This window comes from Myxine glutinosa, chromosome 4 (assembly GCF_964187855.1).
Source record: "Myxine glutinosa chromosome 4, kmMyxGlut1.1, whole genome shotgun sequence".
Taxonomy (NCBI): Eukaryota; Metazoa; Chordata; class Myxini; order Myxiniformes; family Myxinidae; genus Myxine; species Myxine glutinosa.
In genome coordinates, this window is record NC_136264.1 from 182,492,991 (window position 1) to 182,512,990 (window position 20,000).

A 20,000-nucleotide genomic window follows, 5' to 3' on the forward strand; every position below is an offset into this window, starting at 1 on the left:
TATATATATATATATATATATATATATATATATATATATATATATGTGTAAAAACCATTTGTGATGTAACAAAGGCTTTTGTGTGACCTGCAGGCAAAAATAGTGGAATTTTGCGCAATAAATCAGCTTCGGGTTTACCAATAAATATCAACTAAACAATTAATTTCTTCATAAGTATTTGAGTTGTATTACTACATATTACATCAAAATAACCCTCTATCATTCTCCTTTTTAGAAATATAACTCATAAAGATAAATCAGTTGAATTAATAGAGTTATTACCGAAACCATATGTCACCCACCCTAAAAGTAACCGACTGATTAATTTATAATACATGTATATGCATTAACCAAACAAGAATGATTTTAAATCCAGTTGCAGAAAATCAATTTTGAGCTTGATTGCCTTTTTCTAAAACTACTGATATATACTTATCTTTAATTATTTCATTTCAGATGCTTGTGCTGACAATTGATCTGCAATTATGGATCTGGAACCACCTGTTGTGAAGCGTCGTAAAATTGACACTGACCACTGCATCATATGCTTTAAACCCCTCAACCCTAAAAAGCAAGAAGTTGTAAAGAACCCAACATACCCTGGTGCCGAGCTGCAGACAGAGGAAATTATGCCAAATATTTGCCAGGATATTTGAATGATATGCTATCACTTCGGGAATTGCACCCAAAATCCTATCAATATCTGCAGGAAGGTGGATTTGTGGTCCGTAGGTCTTTGCGCCGGTTCAATGCTGTTGCTAGTGACCAAGCACTTGAACAAACAATTAACCGTGAGGGGAAGAGCCAGGGAGGTGTCATCGGGTTTACCTTGAGGAAAGGTGCCCTTACCAGATGGATGGTCACTCGACATGTCACAGCACAATATACAGAGGCTTTTAAAGAACTCTGTGATGGGGACACTGAAGTAGCTTCCACAAACCACGCTGAGCATGGAAAGACGAGGATGGTAAGGGATGAACAAGATGTTACCAAGATCACGGAATTTGTATCAAACGCACAAAATCCGTTTGACGCTATGTACTGTACCTGACGAATTGGTCAACATCGCCACAGGCCAGGTTGCTTCACAAGAAGTATCAAACGGACTTGGACATTTCTTAACAGACGCCCAGAAATGCAACAAAAGTTTTATCGAAAAGCGACTTCTTGCTGACCAAACCAAGAGTTTCTGGGAAACAGACTCACGAACAAAGACACCAACGTTTGCGGACATGTCAAAACCCATGAAAACCAACAAACGAGATAAATTGATGGTGGATTCAGAAGTACTTTTCCGGCGGCTGCTTGCTGTCTCAAAGAAACGCGATGTCAGTCTGGAACAAGTCCTGACACATGAATTGGCTCCTGTGCCACCGTCCCTCTTCAACAATGATGGGACAATGCGAAAAACCAACAAGGCGGATCTGGCAAAGAAGTTAGAAGCTAATTGCGAGGAAGTCCAGGTGCTCGAACCCTCTGACCAACATGATACTGCTTATGTCATTGATGGGATGGCACTACTTCAGGCACTTGATGAAGCCCAGTTTGACACATTTGACGATCTCAGACGTACCATAATGCAGAAGATTCAGTCACTGCTTGCTAGTAACCAAGGTGTGACATCAGTTACATTGGTTTTTGACAGGTATGATGTACCACTCTCTATCAAGCAGCTGGAAAGAGAACGTCGCACTGGTGGAGAGTCAACACCCAGATATGTCATCGATGGACAACGCACAGTTCCAAACTACAGGAAGTTCCTGAAGAACACCACAAACAAATCAGCGCTTGCCGATTTCCTCTGCTGTTACTTGACAGTAGCCGCCCAATTGCAGCTTGAGGAAAACCAATCTGTCACACTGGCAGGAGGCTTTAACGATGGCCTGCTAGTTAAAGTTGTGGATCATAGAGGCATCCGGGAACTACCTGAATTGTTCAGCACACATGAGGAGGCTGACACACGGCTCCTGCTACATGCTATCCATCTCGCCAGAGCACACTCAAGGGTCATTGTACGATGTGATGACACTGACGTGTTGGTCCTACTCATCTATTACTGTGGGAAAGGCATGTTTGGGGACACCAAAGTGTACATGAATGCAGGTCACTGTACAAAAACAACGAATCATCAGAGATTCATTCCTGTCAACAGAATAACGGACGACATCGGTCAGGATACGTCAAGTTGCTTGCCAGCATCACATGCTATAAGTGGCTGTGACACAACCTCCTCGCTGTTCAAAGTCGGGAAACGCACTGCATATTCGAAACTCAAGCAAAACATTGCACACTTGGCACCACTGTCACGGTTAGGCCAAACCAGAGATACAACCAATGTCGTCAGCACTGCCACAAAATATGCTCTGTCGTTGTATGGTTCAAAGTCAAGTCACACACTCGACCAACTTCGTTATGTTTATGCCTGCACAAGTGACAAACCAGCATCTCTCTTCCCACCAACAGACGATGCTTTCGAACAACATCTGAAGCGAGCAAATTACCAGATGGTGATATGGACCCACAGCCATGTAGCGAAGCCTTTACTTTGGAACCCCGATGGTAATGGATGGCAGGTCAGAGACAACAAACTTGAGCCTGTCATGTTCCAAAAGGATGCAGCCCCAAGGGAGGTTCGAGATCTCACGCATCTCTACTGCACCGACGATGACTGTAGGCAGAGCAGAACATGTCATTGTATCTCTGCAGGACTGACCTGCACTGAATTCTGCTCGTGTAGTGCAGACGATTGTCCAAATGTTGATGATTCTGTTGTCTTTGACGACAGCACTGATGAAGAGCGTGACTGAATTTTAAAATGTATTGCATGTATTACTTCATGTAATAGATGTACATAGGTTACAGTGCATGTTATGAATTCATTATCGTCATATGTGAAATAGCTTATATCAACATGATGTCTATAAAAGTCACTTTCACAATTGTGTCAGAATCTTAAGTCAATTCTTCATGTTGCATATCTGCTTCGGGATTTCTATCGGTCAGCATTAGTGCGGCGACATATGATTTCAGTTATAACTATATCATTTCAGTGACAATTATATCATTAGATATATTTTTCAAAGGGTAAATAAACTTGGATTATGTTGATGTAACAAGTATGACTGCAAGTCCAATAATTTTGAAGTAGTTAATGTTTTTGTTGATATTTATTGGTAAACCTGAAGCTGATTTGTTGAGTAAAATTCCACTATTTTTGCCTGTAGGTCACACAAAAGCCTTTCTTACATCACAAATGGTTTTTACAGATATATATGTCATCATGCCGCACATTTTGGTACCAAATTTGTGTTTGTAGCACCAGTATTAACAAATATATGAGCCAATATGAGCCAAAATCTGTGGCGATTAAATCCATTTTTGCAGTCTGCAGTGGTACATATGTAAACGTGATTTTCAAAATGTTGTGCAATGATCTCAGGTTCACAACCATGATTTTCTAACTCCCCAAACATCCCTCTTCAAGAAAAAATAGGGTGTGACTTGTTCTACCTTGGGTAGGGGTATGCCACCAAAACCTCATTTGGCCACTAGCCTAAATACCCCTGGCGCTCACCTGGTGGAATAAACAGTATACTGCACCAACTAAGGGTATTTTAAACCAATTTCAATGGTTGCTAGAAGACAGGGCAGCTTGTAGAATCATATTAACATAATCATAAGACTTTAAACAAACAAACTAACAAAAAAATACCTATTATGGGGGGCAACCCCCCCTCCTCCAGCCCCATATACCTCCTAAGACCCCACATTTTCTAAAACCTTGAACAAACATTGGTACATCATGGGTGATAAAGGTTGTGGTGTAGTTTCTTAGAAGAAAGCAAATACCAATTTTGGAAGGCAACCACCCCCCCCCCCCCAGTCCCCTAAAGCAGTGGTTCTTAACCTTTTTAAAGGCGCCGAACCCGAACGAAACCCACCGAACTCTCGCGGAACCCCTCAAATTTGACCAAAAAATTAAGAAGAATTGCATCTTAATGGTTTTCTGTTCTTCTTTTCGGGAGGCAATCTGGGAAATGCGTCGTTTTGTTTTGGCAAGGGCCACCCTCAAATCATTTTCGCATGCAAGCCTGCTCCTTTTCTTTGTTTTGATGTCCACCAGTTTCGAAAACGCATGCTCGCAGAGATACACTACCGGTCAAAAGTTTTAGAACACCTCAATTTTTCCAGTTTTTCTTAAAATTTAAGCAATTCAAGTCCAGTGAATAACCTGAAATGGTACCAAGGTAAGCAGTAAACTGCTCGAGGTTTAAAAAAAAGGAGTTTAGGTTAGGAAAAACGGAAAAATAATGTAAATTGCACAGTTATATTGTATAAAAAGGCCTTCTTCAGGGAACAAGTAATGGGTTAACAACTTACAGCTGTTCTGCAGCAATGTAAGTAAATTAAGCCTTGAAAGTTGATGCAAACAATTCCTACAGGTGTTCCAACCTCTGCTGATTACTTGATCACAAACCCCCTGTCTGTATAAAAGCAGTATTGGAACAGACTGTTATTACACCCTCTGAAGCATTATTTGGACAATATTGCACTGCAGGAAGTAGTATATTGGAAACTGGAGGAAACTCTGACAGGAAGAGGTCTGGCAGACCCAAAGCCACAACAGAATCAGAAGACAAGTTTCTGAGAGTCAACAGCTTGCGTGATAGGCGGCTCACAGGACAACAGCTTCAAGCACAGCTTAACACTGATCAAAGTAAGCAAGTCTCAGTTTCAACTGTGAAGAGAAGACTTCGAGCTGCAGGTTTGAACGGTCGAGTGGCAGTAAGAAAACCATTGCTAAGATGGCAAAATAAGAAAAAGAGGCTTTCCTGGGGCATGAAGCACCACCAGTGGACTACTGAAGACTGGAAGAAGGTCTTATGGACCGATGAATCAAAATTTGCAATCTTTGGTTCATCGCGCAGGGTTTTTGTACGCTGTCAAGTAGGCGAAAGGATGGTTCCTCAGTGTGTGACACCAACTGTCAAACATGGAGGAGGAAGCGTGATGGTCTGGGACTCTTTTGCTGGATCCAGAGTCGGCGACTTGCACAGAGTGACTGGCACCCGGAACCAAAAGGGCTACCACAGCATTTTGCAGCGCCATGCAAGACCCTCTGGTATACGTCTAGTTGATCAGGGGTTCATCCTACAGCAATATAATGACCCTAAACACACCTCCAGGCTATGTCAAAACTACCTTCGAGGAAAAGAACAAGACGGGAGGCTTCAAATCATGGAATGGCGAGCACAGTCTCCTGACTTAAACCCCATCGAGCTGGTTTTGGATGAACTGGACAGAAGGGTGAAAGCAAAGCAACCTACAAGTGCAACACATTTGTGGGAACCTCTGCAAAGGTGTTGGGAAGAACTTCCCGAACAATATTTGATTTCCATTGTAGAAAGAATGCCACGAGTGTGTTCGGCGGTTATATCTGCAAAAGGGGCTACTTTGCTGAGTCAAAAATTAAAATTACATTTTGTTAAACAAAATGATTCTATGATTTCTTTTTTTTATCTCCAATTGTTTATTTGTTCTATGCTCAATTTCAGAGTACCTTGAGACATTAAACTGCGTAAATTTCAATAAAAACTGGAAAAATCGAGGTGTTCTAAAACTTTTGACCGGTAGTGTACATTGTAACGAACGGCGTGAGGATCTCAAGGCAATTTTAGCGATGTGAGGATACCCTTCCATTTGGCGGCACAAAAACGTTGAGAGCGTTGTTGTGCCGAAGAGTTGTTGTTGAGTCTGGCTCTGCTGAAGTTTGATGAGGTCGTCGAGGTATTGGTCGTTGACATCTGCCATTGCAATGTCGAAAGTAAACGGCTGCCGCACCCATGCTGGGTATTGCTCTTGGTCGGGGAAGTAGCCATCAAATGACTTTCCCAGCTCATCCAAGTGCGTGGAAATCGCTTGCTTCAACTCCCCCGGTACAGCAGTGCCTCCAACTTCAGACTCATCTTCGATCCCGCTCACGCACTCGTCCAGTAGCGAAAAGTTCGCGAAGTTGTCGTTCTCTGTTCGCCGCCTCCACAACGGTAACTTCTTTCGGAAAGCGCTCAGCTTTTCTTCAGATTCGATGACATTCACTCCACCACCCTGCATCTGGCAATTGAGATGATTGAGTGCGTCGAAGATGTCAGCCAAGTACGCCAAGGCGAGGATGAACTCTGACTCTTGGAAGTGCGTTGCATGGCAATGCTGGTGTTCTGGCAAAAACAGGACTAATTCTACACGCAAGGCAAAAACACGGCTCACTACCTTCCCTCGTGATAACCATCGAACGTTAGAGTGGTAGAGAAGGACTTCGAATTCAGAGCCGATTTCATTGCACAGCTCTTTGAAGATGTTATGATTCAGAGCACGGCTTCGCACGTAATTCACAGTTTCAACGACGATTTTCAGAACATTGGCCAGTTTTGGAGGCAGGGTTTTTGATGCCAGTGCGTGTCTGTGCAGGACCCAGTGCGTGACGATGATGTGTGGTGCATCGGCCTTCACCAGTGCTCCAAAACCGGAGTTGCATCCCAGCATGGCTGGAGATCCGTCCGAGCAAACTGCAGACACCATGTTCCATGAGAGGCCGTTGCTTCTGAAGAAGTCGTCCACAAGCTTCTTCACATCAGCTGCCTTCGTCGTTGTTGTGAGAGGCTTGCAGAACAGAAAGTCTTCTTTGATCTCGTCTCCTTTGACATAACGCACAAATAAGAAGAGCTGGCTCAAATTCGAAACGTCGGTGGTCTCGTCGAGTTGAAGGCTGAATTTCGTCGGACTCGCGACTAAATCTGCAACTACCTGGGCGAGGATGTCGTCGCTCATGTCGTCGATTCTGCATCTGATGGTGTCATTTGAGAGTGGAACGAGAGAGAACTTGTTTTCAGCAGCTTTTCCCAGCATGATGTTGGCCATCTTCAACGCGGCCGTTTTGATGAGTGTCTTGCCAATGGTGTGCAGTTTGCCCTGCTTTGCGATCAGGTACGCAACTTCATCGACGCGGTGAGGATCGGTTTGTCAATTGGAACGAAGCTGAGAGTGGGAAAGGTAGCACTTGCGTCGAATCGGACTCTCTTCAATTTGAATTCATCCAGCGTTGCGTCTTTGTACTGCCCCTTGCCGTGCAGTTTTTTGAAGTGTTCCCGTAGTTTTGCTGGTGCTAGGCTGGAGTTGCTCAACTTGACATTGCAAAGCATGCATTGAGGACGATGACTTCCGTCCCGTTCCGTCAAACACATGAACCCGTACCGCACGTAATCCTCTGACCACTTCCTTTTTTTGCTCGACATACTGCGAAAAAAAAAAGTAACAAACTGATCTTAATTGAGTTCAGGCAAATAATTATATGACAAAAATAAAAAAAATGAACATGCTTAAATATAATCAGTACCCCTCTGAAAACTGAGAAATTTTAACGAAGATAACATAACTTATAGTTACGATGATGGGATATATTATCTACTCAACTCTGTCACCTCAAATCCCATTATAATATTACATAGAAAACTGCGAATTGTTAGTTTTGAATTGCGACCAAAGGAGTTATATCACCTCCACCTAATTTTCTGAGTAATTCAATCATATTTTATAATCACCATCCACTTTTGACTTTAATATAACTCTGAAGCCACCCTGCATATCCACAAACATTTCCAACTTACTTTTCAATTAATCAGTAACTCCAAAGTAAGGCGCGACCAATGACGCATGGCACACGGCAAGTTAATCGAGGCTATTCACTGGAATTTCCGAACACCTGCAAAGTCCAAAATCCAGTAAGTAAGTAAGCAAGTAAGCACCATCAACAGAATAATTAGCAAGTTGCTCATTGATTCAACTTACTACAGTCAGTGTGAAACAACTTATCTTAAACACAGACCAGAGAAACCATGAATGGGATGGGAATACAATTACCAATAACATTTCCATTCGTTCGTAACATACATAGCAAAATAATAATAATATTAATGATAAGCGTAATTTCACTTAGATTCAAAATTGATACAAAACTAAAAACAAACAAAAAAAAAAATTGCAATGCGTTTTGGAGGACCTCCGCCGAACCCCTGAGACTGGCTCACTGAACCCCTGGGGTTCGGTAGAACCCAGGTTAAGAACCATGGCCCTAAAGGAACAGATTTTTAAATGCCGTGAACATACGTTAGTTATTAGTACATCACGGGTGGTGAAGGTTGTGGTCGAGTTTCATCGAAATCGTGTGTGTAGTTTCTGAGAAGAAAGCAAATACCTATTTTGAAGGGAAACCCCCCGTAGACCCCTAAAGGGGAAATTTTTTTTAATGCCGTGAACAAACTTTGGTACAGCATGGGTGGTGAAGGTTATGGACTTATGGTCAAGTTTCATCCAAATTGTGTTTGTAGTTTAAGAAAAGAAAGCAAAGACCTATTTTGGGGGGGGGGGGTCAAACCTGGACCCACTTTGACCCCGGTAAACCCCCTTAGATTCTGGGGTGAAAACACACCAGCAGCAGGGTTGAGGGATAAAATAGAGGAAACTTGGAAAAATAATGGATATGGGGAAGAATGAGCGCATGGGGATGGACAATACGGATCGTACCTCCACCTCTTGGTTTGAGGGATTGAGCAGGCTTAGTGTTAATGATGAAAGTGAGATGGCAAGCTTATTAGCCTGTCACCCACGCAGCTGGAAATGGGGTTTTGCAATCACATGTGTGTGTGTGTGTGTGTGTGTGTGTGTGTGTGTGTGTGTGTGTGTGTGTGTGTGTGTTTGAGTTTCTGTCCGGGCCATAACGTTTTTACCATTTGAGCTTTTGTCATCAAATTTTCAAAAAAGCTTTATTATGAGAGTATGGAGAAGCCAAAATAATAATTTTGGCAAAAGGTTAAAGGTCAGAATCAGTTAAAATCATCCATTTTCATCCAATTAACCTGAAATTTTAATTTACCATTTGAGCTTTGTCATCAAAGTTTCGACAAAGCTTTATTATCGTAATATGGAGAAGACAAATTAACAATTTCGTCGAAGGTCAGCATCACCTAAAATCATCTATTTTCTTTAGATTGACCTAAACTTTAAAGAATTTGCTTATTGGGTCATTGAATTGGTTCACCAATCAAAAGGTAGAAGTCAATTGTGTTTTTTTAAATATCAAAAGGTCGAAGGTCAAGTTTGCATAAAATCATCAATTTTCATCTGATTGACTTGAAATTTAAACAATTTGCATATTGGGTCACTGATTGATTCAACTATCAAAAGCTAGAAACCAATTGTTTTTTGTTTTTTTAAACAAAAGGTCAAATAAAAGGTCAAAACAAAAGGTCAAATAAAACAATTGTATAAAATTATCAATTTTCACCAGATTTACCAGAAATTTTAAGAATTTGCATGTTGTCACTGATTTGGTTCACCAATCAAAAGCCAGAAGCCGATTTGTTTGTATTAAGAACAAAAGGTCAAAGGTCAAGGTTGCAATTTTAATATAATAGCCTGAGCTTGACCTGAAATTCCTTAAGTATTTAGCAAATTTCAGAAACAATAAAATAGTGCCATTCTAGGTACATTGTGATTACATAAACTTTAATAACAAAGTCTCTGCCTTTGAATTACATTGACACACAGTTGTGGACAAAAAATTGGCACCCTTGCACTTTTTTCAGATAATGAGGCATTTCTTCCAGAAAATTGTTGAAATTAAAAAAATTTTGGTATCCACATTTGTATTTCTTTGGTTTGCAGTGGAACAAAACAAAAAAAGCTGAAAAAAATTACTAAATCTTAGCTTATTCCAGACAGAGATCCTAAAATGCCCGGGAAAATATTATTGGCACCTTTTAGAAGTTGTTAGAAATAATTACATTTCAAGCAGGTGATTCTCTTTTACTTTGGAATTGAACTCACCTGTGGTGAGTTGCAGGTGCCTGCAATATAAAAATCACTCATTCACCTGGTTTGAATGGAGAAAAGGAGTCATTCTGCTGGTTTGTGTCACTGTTTGTACTGTATTGAGCATGGCGAAAAGAAAGAAAACCAGAGAATTCTCGAAGGAGGACAGACACAAGATTGTAGCCAAGCATGGACAATCTCAAAGCTACAATTCCATCTCCAGAAACCTTGATGTTCCTGTGTCCACCATACGCAATGTTATCAGGAAGTTTAAGGCCCATGGCACTGTAGCCAACCTCCCTGGACGTGACCACAAGACTTGATCGTAGATTGCAGCAAAGGATTGTTCGAATGGTGGAGAAAGCACCTCGATCAACTGCTGAACTTCAGACACAAGGTACGACAGTTTCAGCTCGCACCATCCGTCGCCAACTCAATGAAAGGAGGTTCTATGGTGGGAGACCCCGAAGGACCCCACTGCTGAGAACGCCCAACTGTAGTTTGCCAAAACACACCTGAACAAGCCAAAATCCTTCTGGGAGAATGTCCTGTGGACAGATGAGACCAAATTAGAGTTTTTTGGGGAAGCTCATCATCTCTATGTTTACAGAAAACAAAATGAAGCCTTCAAAGAAAAGAACACCTTCCCTACAGTCAAACATGAAAGAGGTTCAGTGATGTTTTGGGGTTTCTGGGCTGCCTCTGGCACTGGGTGCCTTGAATGTGTGCATGGAATCATGAAATCAGGAGATTACCAAGGCTTTTTGTAGCTCAATGTTCAACCCAGTGTCAGAAAGCTGGGTCTCTGTCGAAGGTCATCGGTCTCACAGCAGGACAATGACCCCAAACACACTTCAGAAAGCACCCAGGGATGGTTCAAGACAAAACGCTGGACTATTCTGAAGTGGCCAGCAATGAGTCCAGATCTAAATCCCATTAAACACCTGTGGGGAGATCTGAAAACAGCAGGTGGGAGAAGGCACCCTTCAAATCTGGGAGAACTGGAGCAGTTTGCACAACAAGAGTGGACCAAACCACCAGTAGAGAGGTGTAGGAAGCTTATTCATGGCTAAAGGAAGCGCTTCACTGCAGTTATTTTGTCCAAAAGCTTTGCTACCAAATATTAAGTCTTGGGTGTCAATAATTTTGTCAATGCCATTTCATTCTATCTTCTAATTTAAAAGTATATATTAAGTTCTGAATAAAAAAAAGGTTATGTAATATTAACGATGAAATAAAGAATTGTGGAGACCAAATACTTTCGTCAATGTCAATTTATTTTTATAGAAAATTGTGAGTTATTTGAAAAAAGTGCAAGTGTGCCAATATTTTTGGCCACGACTGTATACTTCCTGGGTGTGTGCATATGATATTGTGGGTATATTCAGGTAGTGGCCAAAAAAATTGCAAACACCAATGTAAAGTCACTTAATAAGGCATTGGGCCACAACATGCAGCCAGTCCGGCCTGTATATGCCGTGGCATAGAGTCCACCAGCTTCTGAAATTCTGCATGAGGGATGCGGCACCATTCTTGCACTAGAAAGTCAATCAACTCACACCTGTTTGATGGAGGTGGAAAACGCTGTCTCAAGTGTTATTCCAGAATACTCCAGAAACTGCTCGATTGGGCTCAAATCTGGTAACTGATATGGCCATGACATATGGATAAGATCAGTGTCATGCTCATCAAATAATTGGGCGACCACATGTGCTCTGTGGATGGGGGATTGGATGGTCTCCTCTTGCAGCCATGCCAGCCATAATTATAGGCAACCAGGCCTGGGCAGCATCTTTATACATGACCCTAAGCATGCTGGGATGTTATTGGTTTAATTAACACATGGGCCACACCTGTGTGGAAGTCGTTGTTTGGTGTCCCTCATTTACCCATGTTTTTCCATGTTTTGTCCACTACCTGTATGTGATGTATATGGGTGTATGTGTTGTGTGCATTGTGTCTGTATGCGTGGTTAGAGTCGATGCATTTTTTAAATTGCAACACAGTACTATATTACCTGTGACCAAAAAATGCAAAGTTATTGTGACTCATTCTATATCTGAAATGGTGCTCTTAAATGTCATGTATCCCCTCGCTATCCACATACTGACATGCTCCACTAGCTCATTAAAGAGGTTTTGCCGAATACTTTGTTCTTGCTGTGGGAGAATACTATCTAGAACAACACTCTTCGACTCGCGACGTCGACCGAATTGCTCTACCCACATTATTACATCATAATAATACTTGTACCAAGTTTGATTTAAATCCCTTCAGCTGTTCTCAAGTATCACATTTTTACCTGACATGACCTCTGACCTTTGACACCGAAATTAGTTGCATCTTTGCATCATAAAATATACTTATCCCAGGTTTGGTCAAAATCCCATCACTGGTTCACAAGTTAGAGCAGTAACAGAATGTTTACCTAATAGGACCTCTGACCTTTGACCCCATGATCTCATAATCTAATCAGTTTATCTTTGCATCATTGTACATACTTGGACGAAGTTTGACTGAGTTCTCTTCAGCCATTCTTAAGTTATCATGACAACGAAAACCTATCACAACTCGACTTCGTCGGCGAAGGCATAAAATTTGTATTGTTGGAAAGCTAATAGAGTAATTGATGTGCTGTACTTGGTTGGAAATCTGATAATTGAATTACTTGGGAACAAAAATGAGTGTCCATTTAACCCTAAAAATGCTTGTTTTAAGGCTTTCAGTGATTGAAGAAGAAGTGGGAATGTGAGCTAACTGCTACACTCAGTGGCATGTAGGAAGGGTGAGGGGGGAATTGCACCCTGGTGATGACTCTGTGCCTGCCCCAATGTTTTCTCCCCCTCTCCACATAACACCCCACCCTATTAAAAAAAAAACACTAAAAAAATTAAAATAAGCAACACAACAACAACACCCCACCCCTTTCGTGGAACAAAGTAAATAACTTGGTAGACGAAATGAAAGAATAAAGCACAGGCATGATGGGTAAATGATCTTCTCCTCCATCCAAGTTCTTTGTATTCCCTTGTAATGGTAAAAATTATCATTGGCTGAGAATTGCTGCAAGAGGGCATTTCCCATTCCACCCACTGTTCCAATGCACCACAGTTTCCCCTATGTTTGAAATTTAGTTTTTTAATGACTTGTAGCAGCAAGGGGGAAATGCTTGTTTTATGAGGAGGAGCATACCAAAAATCCACGCTTTTATTTTTTGGAGAGAAAATTCCTCATCAAGCATGCCAGTTGAAATTAAGAAGTTGGGGTTGGGGAAAAGAGAGGGAGGGGGAAGGAGTTAAAATGTTATTAGTCTGCACATGGAAAACAAATCTGAAGACAAACTATTTTTAAACCACCCTATGCATGCATGTTTTGCGTTCTGTTCTTTCTTGTCTGTTACGTCCTGATTTTTAGGATTTTTAGCAATGCAATTTCAGATTTTTCGGATAAGGTATTCGATGAAAACATTTTTGGTCTGTTAAGTTCAGTACACTCTAGCTGTTCCACGGGCCTCAACTATATATAGGTATACAAAAAACCCCATTTAAATGGATTGGAAGTCAACCCTAAACAAGCCCAGTTGCTATCCTCTTGGTTTCAGTGAAAGGCAGAAAAGAAGAAGAACCACCTTTAGAGGCCATTTTTCCCTGCAGAGCAGGGGTTGGCCTTTTTCGGGCACCATGGTCCCCTTTTTGAAGCAATGTTTTACGGCCAGATGCCCTTCCTACCACCAACCCTGTTAGTCGACTCTTGCGACACACAGGGAATTACCAGTGAACTGGTGCTCAATTTGCCGACCTCGGAAGGATGACAGGCTGAGTCAACCCCCCTGGCGTTAATTCAGCGATCGACAGGGATTCGAACCCAGGATCCTAGGATCCCAAGCCGGTACCCTAACCACTAAGCCAACACCAGGCTTTTCAGTGGAAGGCAGGAAGATGGAAATTAAATATATAAATAAATCTGCCCTTTTTACAGATCAATTTTTTAAACTATGAGGCAAAGAAAATAGAGATCCATGAAATTATGGAAGACGAGGACATCTGTACAATCCTTATCTGATGAAGAAAATTTTGAGAAACACCAACAATACACTCAACACATCAAAAAATAACTGTGGCCTGCACCCCTTGTTCGTAATATTTAAGCAAAGATGCTTTTTTTTCCTAGTTTTAGAAGGGTCCGCACCTGTAGCAGTTGAAATTATACTTGTTGTAACTTCCCAATGAAGGCAGGACCGCAATGCAAACAGCATAAGAGTAAAATATTTGTGTGCCAGCTTCAATCCATACCTGCATACAGTTGTATATCAACACCATGACATATACTTGGAAAAAACAAACAAACATCACAGACAATTAAAATAAACTTCAAAATGTCTATTTTTGAATATGTATCAGCACCTGTGGATCTGCTAACCGGCTTGTATCGGGGTAGAGGTAGTACTTTATTCCCTCCGCAGCTCCGGGAAGGGTCACTCCACGGATTAGGAGGACAAGAATCATAAATAAGGGGAAGGTGGCTGTGAAGTAGACGACCTAAATGGGAGATAGGTGATAGTTTTAAAATGAGCACTTGGGAAATTAGGCAACATATGAGCAATACCAGCACAGACATGAAACCACGATGATGGAAATAACAAAATGTGGAAAAATTGAAAACTACTTCGTAAAACTCTGCTGCATTTCACAACTAAAAATAAAAATAAATTAGAACAATGTGACTGTGTCGCAAATATGCCTCCGCATAGTACCACACTGGGTAGATGCCATCACTCTGCATATGTATAGGTAGGGGATCACGTTTGTGAAGTTTCGTCATCGGATAAGGTTCGTTTTTCTATCCAAGATGGCTGCCAAACCACGTGACCTATGACATCATAATTTTCAAACGATATGCAACAGTGCTGTTAGACAATATTTGTAAAATTTCGCATTGATAGGGTGAGCTGTTTCAGAAATATAATTATTTAATATTTTCCTTCAATCCAATATGCTGCTAAACCATGTGACCTATGATGTCATAAGTTTAATATTTCAATACAAATGGGTCATAGATCATATGCATGCAATTTCAGATTTTTAGGATGAGGAATTAGATTAAAACATTTTTGGCTGGTATACCACTTCACATATGATGTCATCATTATCACGCTTTTGTTCCCCATTGGGAGTACTTGACAATGTGGCAAGTTTCAAATTTTTCCATTCAGAGGTTTCCAAGAAATAATTTTTTTATTATCTGCTTTTAATTCAAGATGGCCATCATACCGCGTGACCTATAACGTCACAATTATCACAAAGACATTCTGCATGGGTGTCACTCCTACCCTGAAAGCTTTGTCTCAATCGGACATATGGTTGCTGAGAAAACGAGGTTTAGCCCGTACGTTCGGACAGATGGATGGACGTACTGACGGACAACCCGAAAACATATTGCCTCCGGCGACATTGTCGGCGGAGGCATAAAAAGCCACAATTACGTTCATACAAGTCACTTTAATTTAATTTAACTCCAATGTAACGTTTCCACGAGTGTAATTATACATACTAGGGAGATCCCCTTGCAACGCACGGGTGGGAGGCCAGAAGCAAACAGGCAATGCAGATACGGCGAATGCTAAAGCATGAAACCAATAAATTCCACATTCCTGTAGCACTTTCAGTCGCATGTCAGACATGGACAGCAAGTTCGTGAAGGACTTCCATGAAAAACGTACCCGTTCGCAAACAAACGGGTACGTTCATGTAGAGAAACAACGATCGTGGGACCGTGGCGAATCTGCATATGGCGAACCGCGAAGTTCACGTTCAGAAAGTAGAAACCATCACGGCATGTCGTCATTCACTTGAACTCGATTTTCATTCCAAACAACATAACTCCAATTAATCACAAAATAAACTTTTAACAACATTGTTAATGTTTCCTTCATTGTAAAAACTTCCAAAACAACAGTTAAAATAATTTTGAGCCGATAGCTGTTACGGCCTTGGCAAAATCGATGGAGACAGCGATCTGTTAGCGTATTCACCGCCCAAATAGCTATGTGGAATTCTATCATGTTGAGATAAAATGTCGTTTGAACTTTGGCCGAGGTCATTATTTACTTTTAATGATGTTTATATACGAATGATGTTTAATGATGTTTATATTGGTTTTGGGTCGTCCTTTCCGCATATCTCGTAGGATTGTAAGTTCAAGGATTCGTTCAAGGTTCAAGGTTCGTGGGATTGTAAGTATGTAAGATTGTTGTTGTCCGAGTTCGATCGGTGCAGCTGTGTAGCAATCGGTGCAGCCGTTTATGCGGCACCCGGGAAAACAACATCGTCACAATGAGAACAATGAACGGTATGCGAACGCGAATGTTATGCGGGAGTCCAAACCTGAGAATGCTGGAGACTAAAGCTGAAATTGGGAAAACTAAATAGCCTATTTTACTCCTGGCAATCCCAGGATTATCCACCCAAAATATCTTTGGGATTGGTCCAGCAGTTTTAACGGTATCTTCGAACAGACAGACAGACAGACGGACATTTGGTGAATTATAGTAAGATATATATATATATATATATATATATATATATATATATATATATATATATATATATATATATATATATACGTACATATATATATACTAGCTTGGCTCGGCTCGCTGTGCACGCCTCACCATGCATTGTTACTGAGGGACGGGCTTATTTTAGCTGAGGATAAGGACTGTAGGCTACCTGAGTTGCTGTGTTGTCATGATTTACATCAATCATAATACAAACAATTATTTTGCACAAATGTATTTGTAGTGTTTGTGATCTTACATTTTAATAAGCAATTTAGGTTGAAAAAATATATCAAATTCAAAAAAGAACCCCTCAGCACATACATACGGGAGGGGTAGGTGCAGCCTGGAAGTTTAGGATGATTACACCTCACCACCACAACACAATTTAAAACACCTCACCACCAAGTAATTTAAAACACCTCACCACCACGTAATTCAAAACACCTCACCCCCATGTAATTTAATATACCGCACCCCCATGTAATTTAAAACACCTCACCCCACCTAATTTAAAACACCTCACCACCAAGTAATTTAAAACACCTCACCACCAAGTAATTAAAAACACCTCACCATCACGTAATTCAAAACACCTCACCACCACATAATTTAAAACACCTCACCACCATGTAATTCAAAACACCTCACCACCAAGTAATTCAAAACACCTCACCACCAAGTAATTCAAAACACCTCACCACCAAGTAATTCAAAACACCTCACCACCACATAATTAAAAACACCTCACCACCACGTGATTTAAAAGCACCTCACCATCACATAATTCAAAATACCTCACCACCACGTGATTCAAAACCACCACCACGTTATTAAAAACACTTCACAACCACGGAAACAAAAGTTTCAGGGAGTAGTTCAGTGACAACAGACACTGCCCAGATGTGTAGATATACAGATAAATGACTGTACCTGAGTTGCTGTTTTGTCATGGTTTACACCAATCATAATTCAAGCAATCATAATGCACAAATGTATTTGTAATATATGTGATATTGCATTTTATAAACAATTGAAGTTGAAAACTTAAATTGAAACAAAAAAAAATGTTCCCCAAAAAATTCCAAAAATTCCCCAAAAAAAAAATTGAATTTTTTTTCAAAAAGAATACCCTTAGGACATACCGGCGGGAGAGATAGGTGCATACCAGAAGTTTGGTACGATTTCACAAAAGTTTGAGGGAGTAGTTCAGTGACAAGACAACACAAGACAAGACAAAACAGACACTGCACATATATATATATATATATATATATATATATATATATATATATATATGTATATATATATATATATATATAGATAACATATTTGCTATTTTGTGATAGCACAAAAATATCAGACAAAAAATATCCGAAAGTGCGGCATAGAAAAAATTGAGACATGGATCATTGTAAAAAAAACTCTCCATGGGAAATAACATGTTAATGATGTCATAGGTGCTTCCATTATGACATCATAATTCGACAAGTACAAAACTTCATCCGATCAAGATGAAATTTCTTGAGCATCATCTAGGGATAAATTTCTGGAGGGGAAAAAATGATGTCATTGGTCACGTGGTTCGGCCACCACCTTGGAAAAACCGAAAAAAATTGCACCTCTTTATCTCCGAAAGTAATGAATATAAAAAATTGAGACATGGCTCATTGTAAAGAGCTCTCCATGTGGAATAACATATGTTAATGATGATGTCATACGTGCCACCATTATGACGTCATAATTCAACAAGTACAAAACGTCATCCGATCAAGATGAAATTTCTTGAGCATCATCTAGGGATAAATTGATGGAGAAAAAAACCCGATGACGTCATTGGTCACGCGGTTCGGCCGCCATATTCGTTTCAACACAAAAGTCTTAAAAACCACTGAAAACATGTCCTGGCGAGGGTCTGCAATCTCTGCTTGCTCTTTCTTGTTTCAATTGTTTTGCTTATAGAAAGCCGTCAGGTACTTATTTACCTTTCTGCACCTCAAGAAGGAAATAAAGTCTCAACATTTAATGTAAAAAAAAAGAATGCAAAAAAATCAGACACCTTTGAAACTAGACCCCCAGCATCTGTTCACCGTTACCTACCTTTCCCGAAGTCTTCACACCTTTCCAGATACAGAAAAAGACGACGACCCACATAGCAACCATGCATAGCATCAGGTCCCATTTCAGCTCACCCACTTCGTCTATTCCATTTGTCAAACCAAGCACCTTTCGTCTGTAGACAGTAAGACACGGCAAGGCACGCTACAGCTTCCAAAACAGTCGACTCAAAGATGACACACGGTACGAAATCCAGATTACTGGGAATGTAAAGTGGCGTAAATGAATTGAAAAGCTGCAGCGCTGAAGTCTGGAGATCTTGCCCATATTTATTGCATCATGGTCCAGACAGCAGGGTCGGTGGTGCTGGGCATGCGCAGTGAGCGTCGTAGTCCTTACTCCCAGAACTCTATGACGGGCGAGACGTGGCGGAGATGGCTTAAGGAGGCGTTGGTCTGGTTGAGGTATCGGGTGGTCAGGTTGTATCTCAGGATGTCCTCCATGCAGTCTTGCGTGTTCCACGTGTTGTTGCAGTTCGACCAGGGCAGATTGTTGGTGAAGGAGTGCGCCAGGTAGTAGAGCGCCCAGGCGAGGATTATGATGTAGTTCACGCTCATGAAGGACACGATTATGACTGAAGCATATCCAATGCCTGTAGTTGGTGGAAGGGCAACCATTGAGCGATTGCATGTGTCATTATTGAACCACCACCAATTAGCAGCAGGGTGGTGGCATACAAACCAAACTCCCCCAAAACACCAGGGAATCCTTACCCTGGACAAAGCAATTGCAGAAGCTTCATTTTTGACAGGCGATACAAAAGCAATACAAGCAAGCATCCAAATATAACCCAAGTTGCAATCAAGGTAAAGTAGACATGCGGGCTGATCCACTGATTTTGCTGCTTTGCGATGACAGCGAGGTGGCCCACCAATGAGCAATGACCCATCGGCTGCACACTTGTAATGACGAGGCCACACATTGCCTTGCACCAAGCGAGGGATTAAAAAGGCGCCAAAAGTCGCCCTGGACACTAACCGGTGAGCAAGGGGCAGATTTTGGTCCAACAGCAGATCCCGCCCTGCGCGGTAAACTGTCCGAGCGCCACCTCCAGGAAGAACAAAGGAATGCCACATCCCAGCAGGAAGATGCAGTAGGGAATCAAAAATGCGCCTGGATAGAGGAAACAAATACCTTTTTATGGAACCAAGGGACCAGACAGAAGCTAGATCGCGTACAGGTAAAGGTCACTTATTTATACACAAGTCCAAGTTCATCGGTCGTCATCGTTCTAGCAACATGACCTGTCAATCAGTGTTGTTTTTATCTCGGGTCTATCCTCCCATTTTTTCAGGACTCCAAAACAAAACAACTAACTTGGCAAATGCACGATTCAAGTTATTCGTACAGATAAGATTTCCTCTGCAATCGAACAACAAGTTTCCAAACCTCGAACATATAGGTCGTAGCAGCGACAGCGCACTATTTTTAAAGGTAACAAAACTTTTTATTGATACTTTTG

At 41.1% G+C, this 20,000-nt stretch overlaps 1 protein-coding gene and 1 long non-coding RNA gene across 3 annotated transcripts in view; one reads left to right on the forward strand and one right to left on the reverse strand.

Moving 5' to 3' along the window:
* LOC137425547 (sodium- and chloride-dependent taurine transporter) overlaps positions 1–20,000 on the reverse strand; it is a 78,940-nt gene that overhangs the window by 58,352 nt on the left and 588 nt on the right. For both annotated transcript variants that reach the window (XM_068114091.2, XM_068114090.2), the window contains exons 2-6: positions 19,517–19,651; positions 18,878–19,130; positions 18,521–18,653; positions 14,268–14,402; positions 14,053–14,156 (exon numbers count right to left, since the gene is read on the reverse strand). In XM_068114091.2, coding sequence (XP_067970192.2) covers positions 14,053–14,156; positions 14,268–14,402; positions 18,521–18,653; positions 18,878–19,130; positions 19,517–19,651 — 760 coding nt within the window. The remainder of the gene's footprint in view (positions 1–14,052; positions 14,157–14,267; positions 14,403–18,520; positions 18,654–18,877; positions 19,131–19,516; positions 19,652–20,000) is intronic.
* The window catches only part of LOC137425550 (uncharacterized), a 3,990-nt gene continuing 3,912 nt past the window's right edge, over positions 19,923–20,000 (forward strand). Inside the window, exon 1 of the long non-coding RNA XR_010984140.2 lies at positions 19,923–19,972. This is a non-coding gene — a long non-coding RNA (uncharacterized LOC137425550). The remainder of the gene's footprint in view (positions 19,973–20,000) is intronic.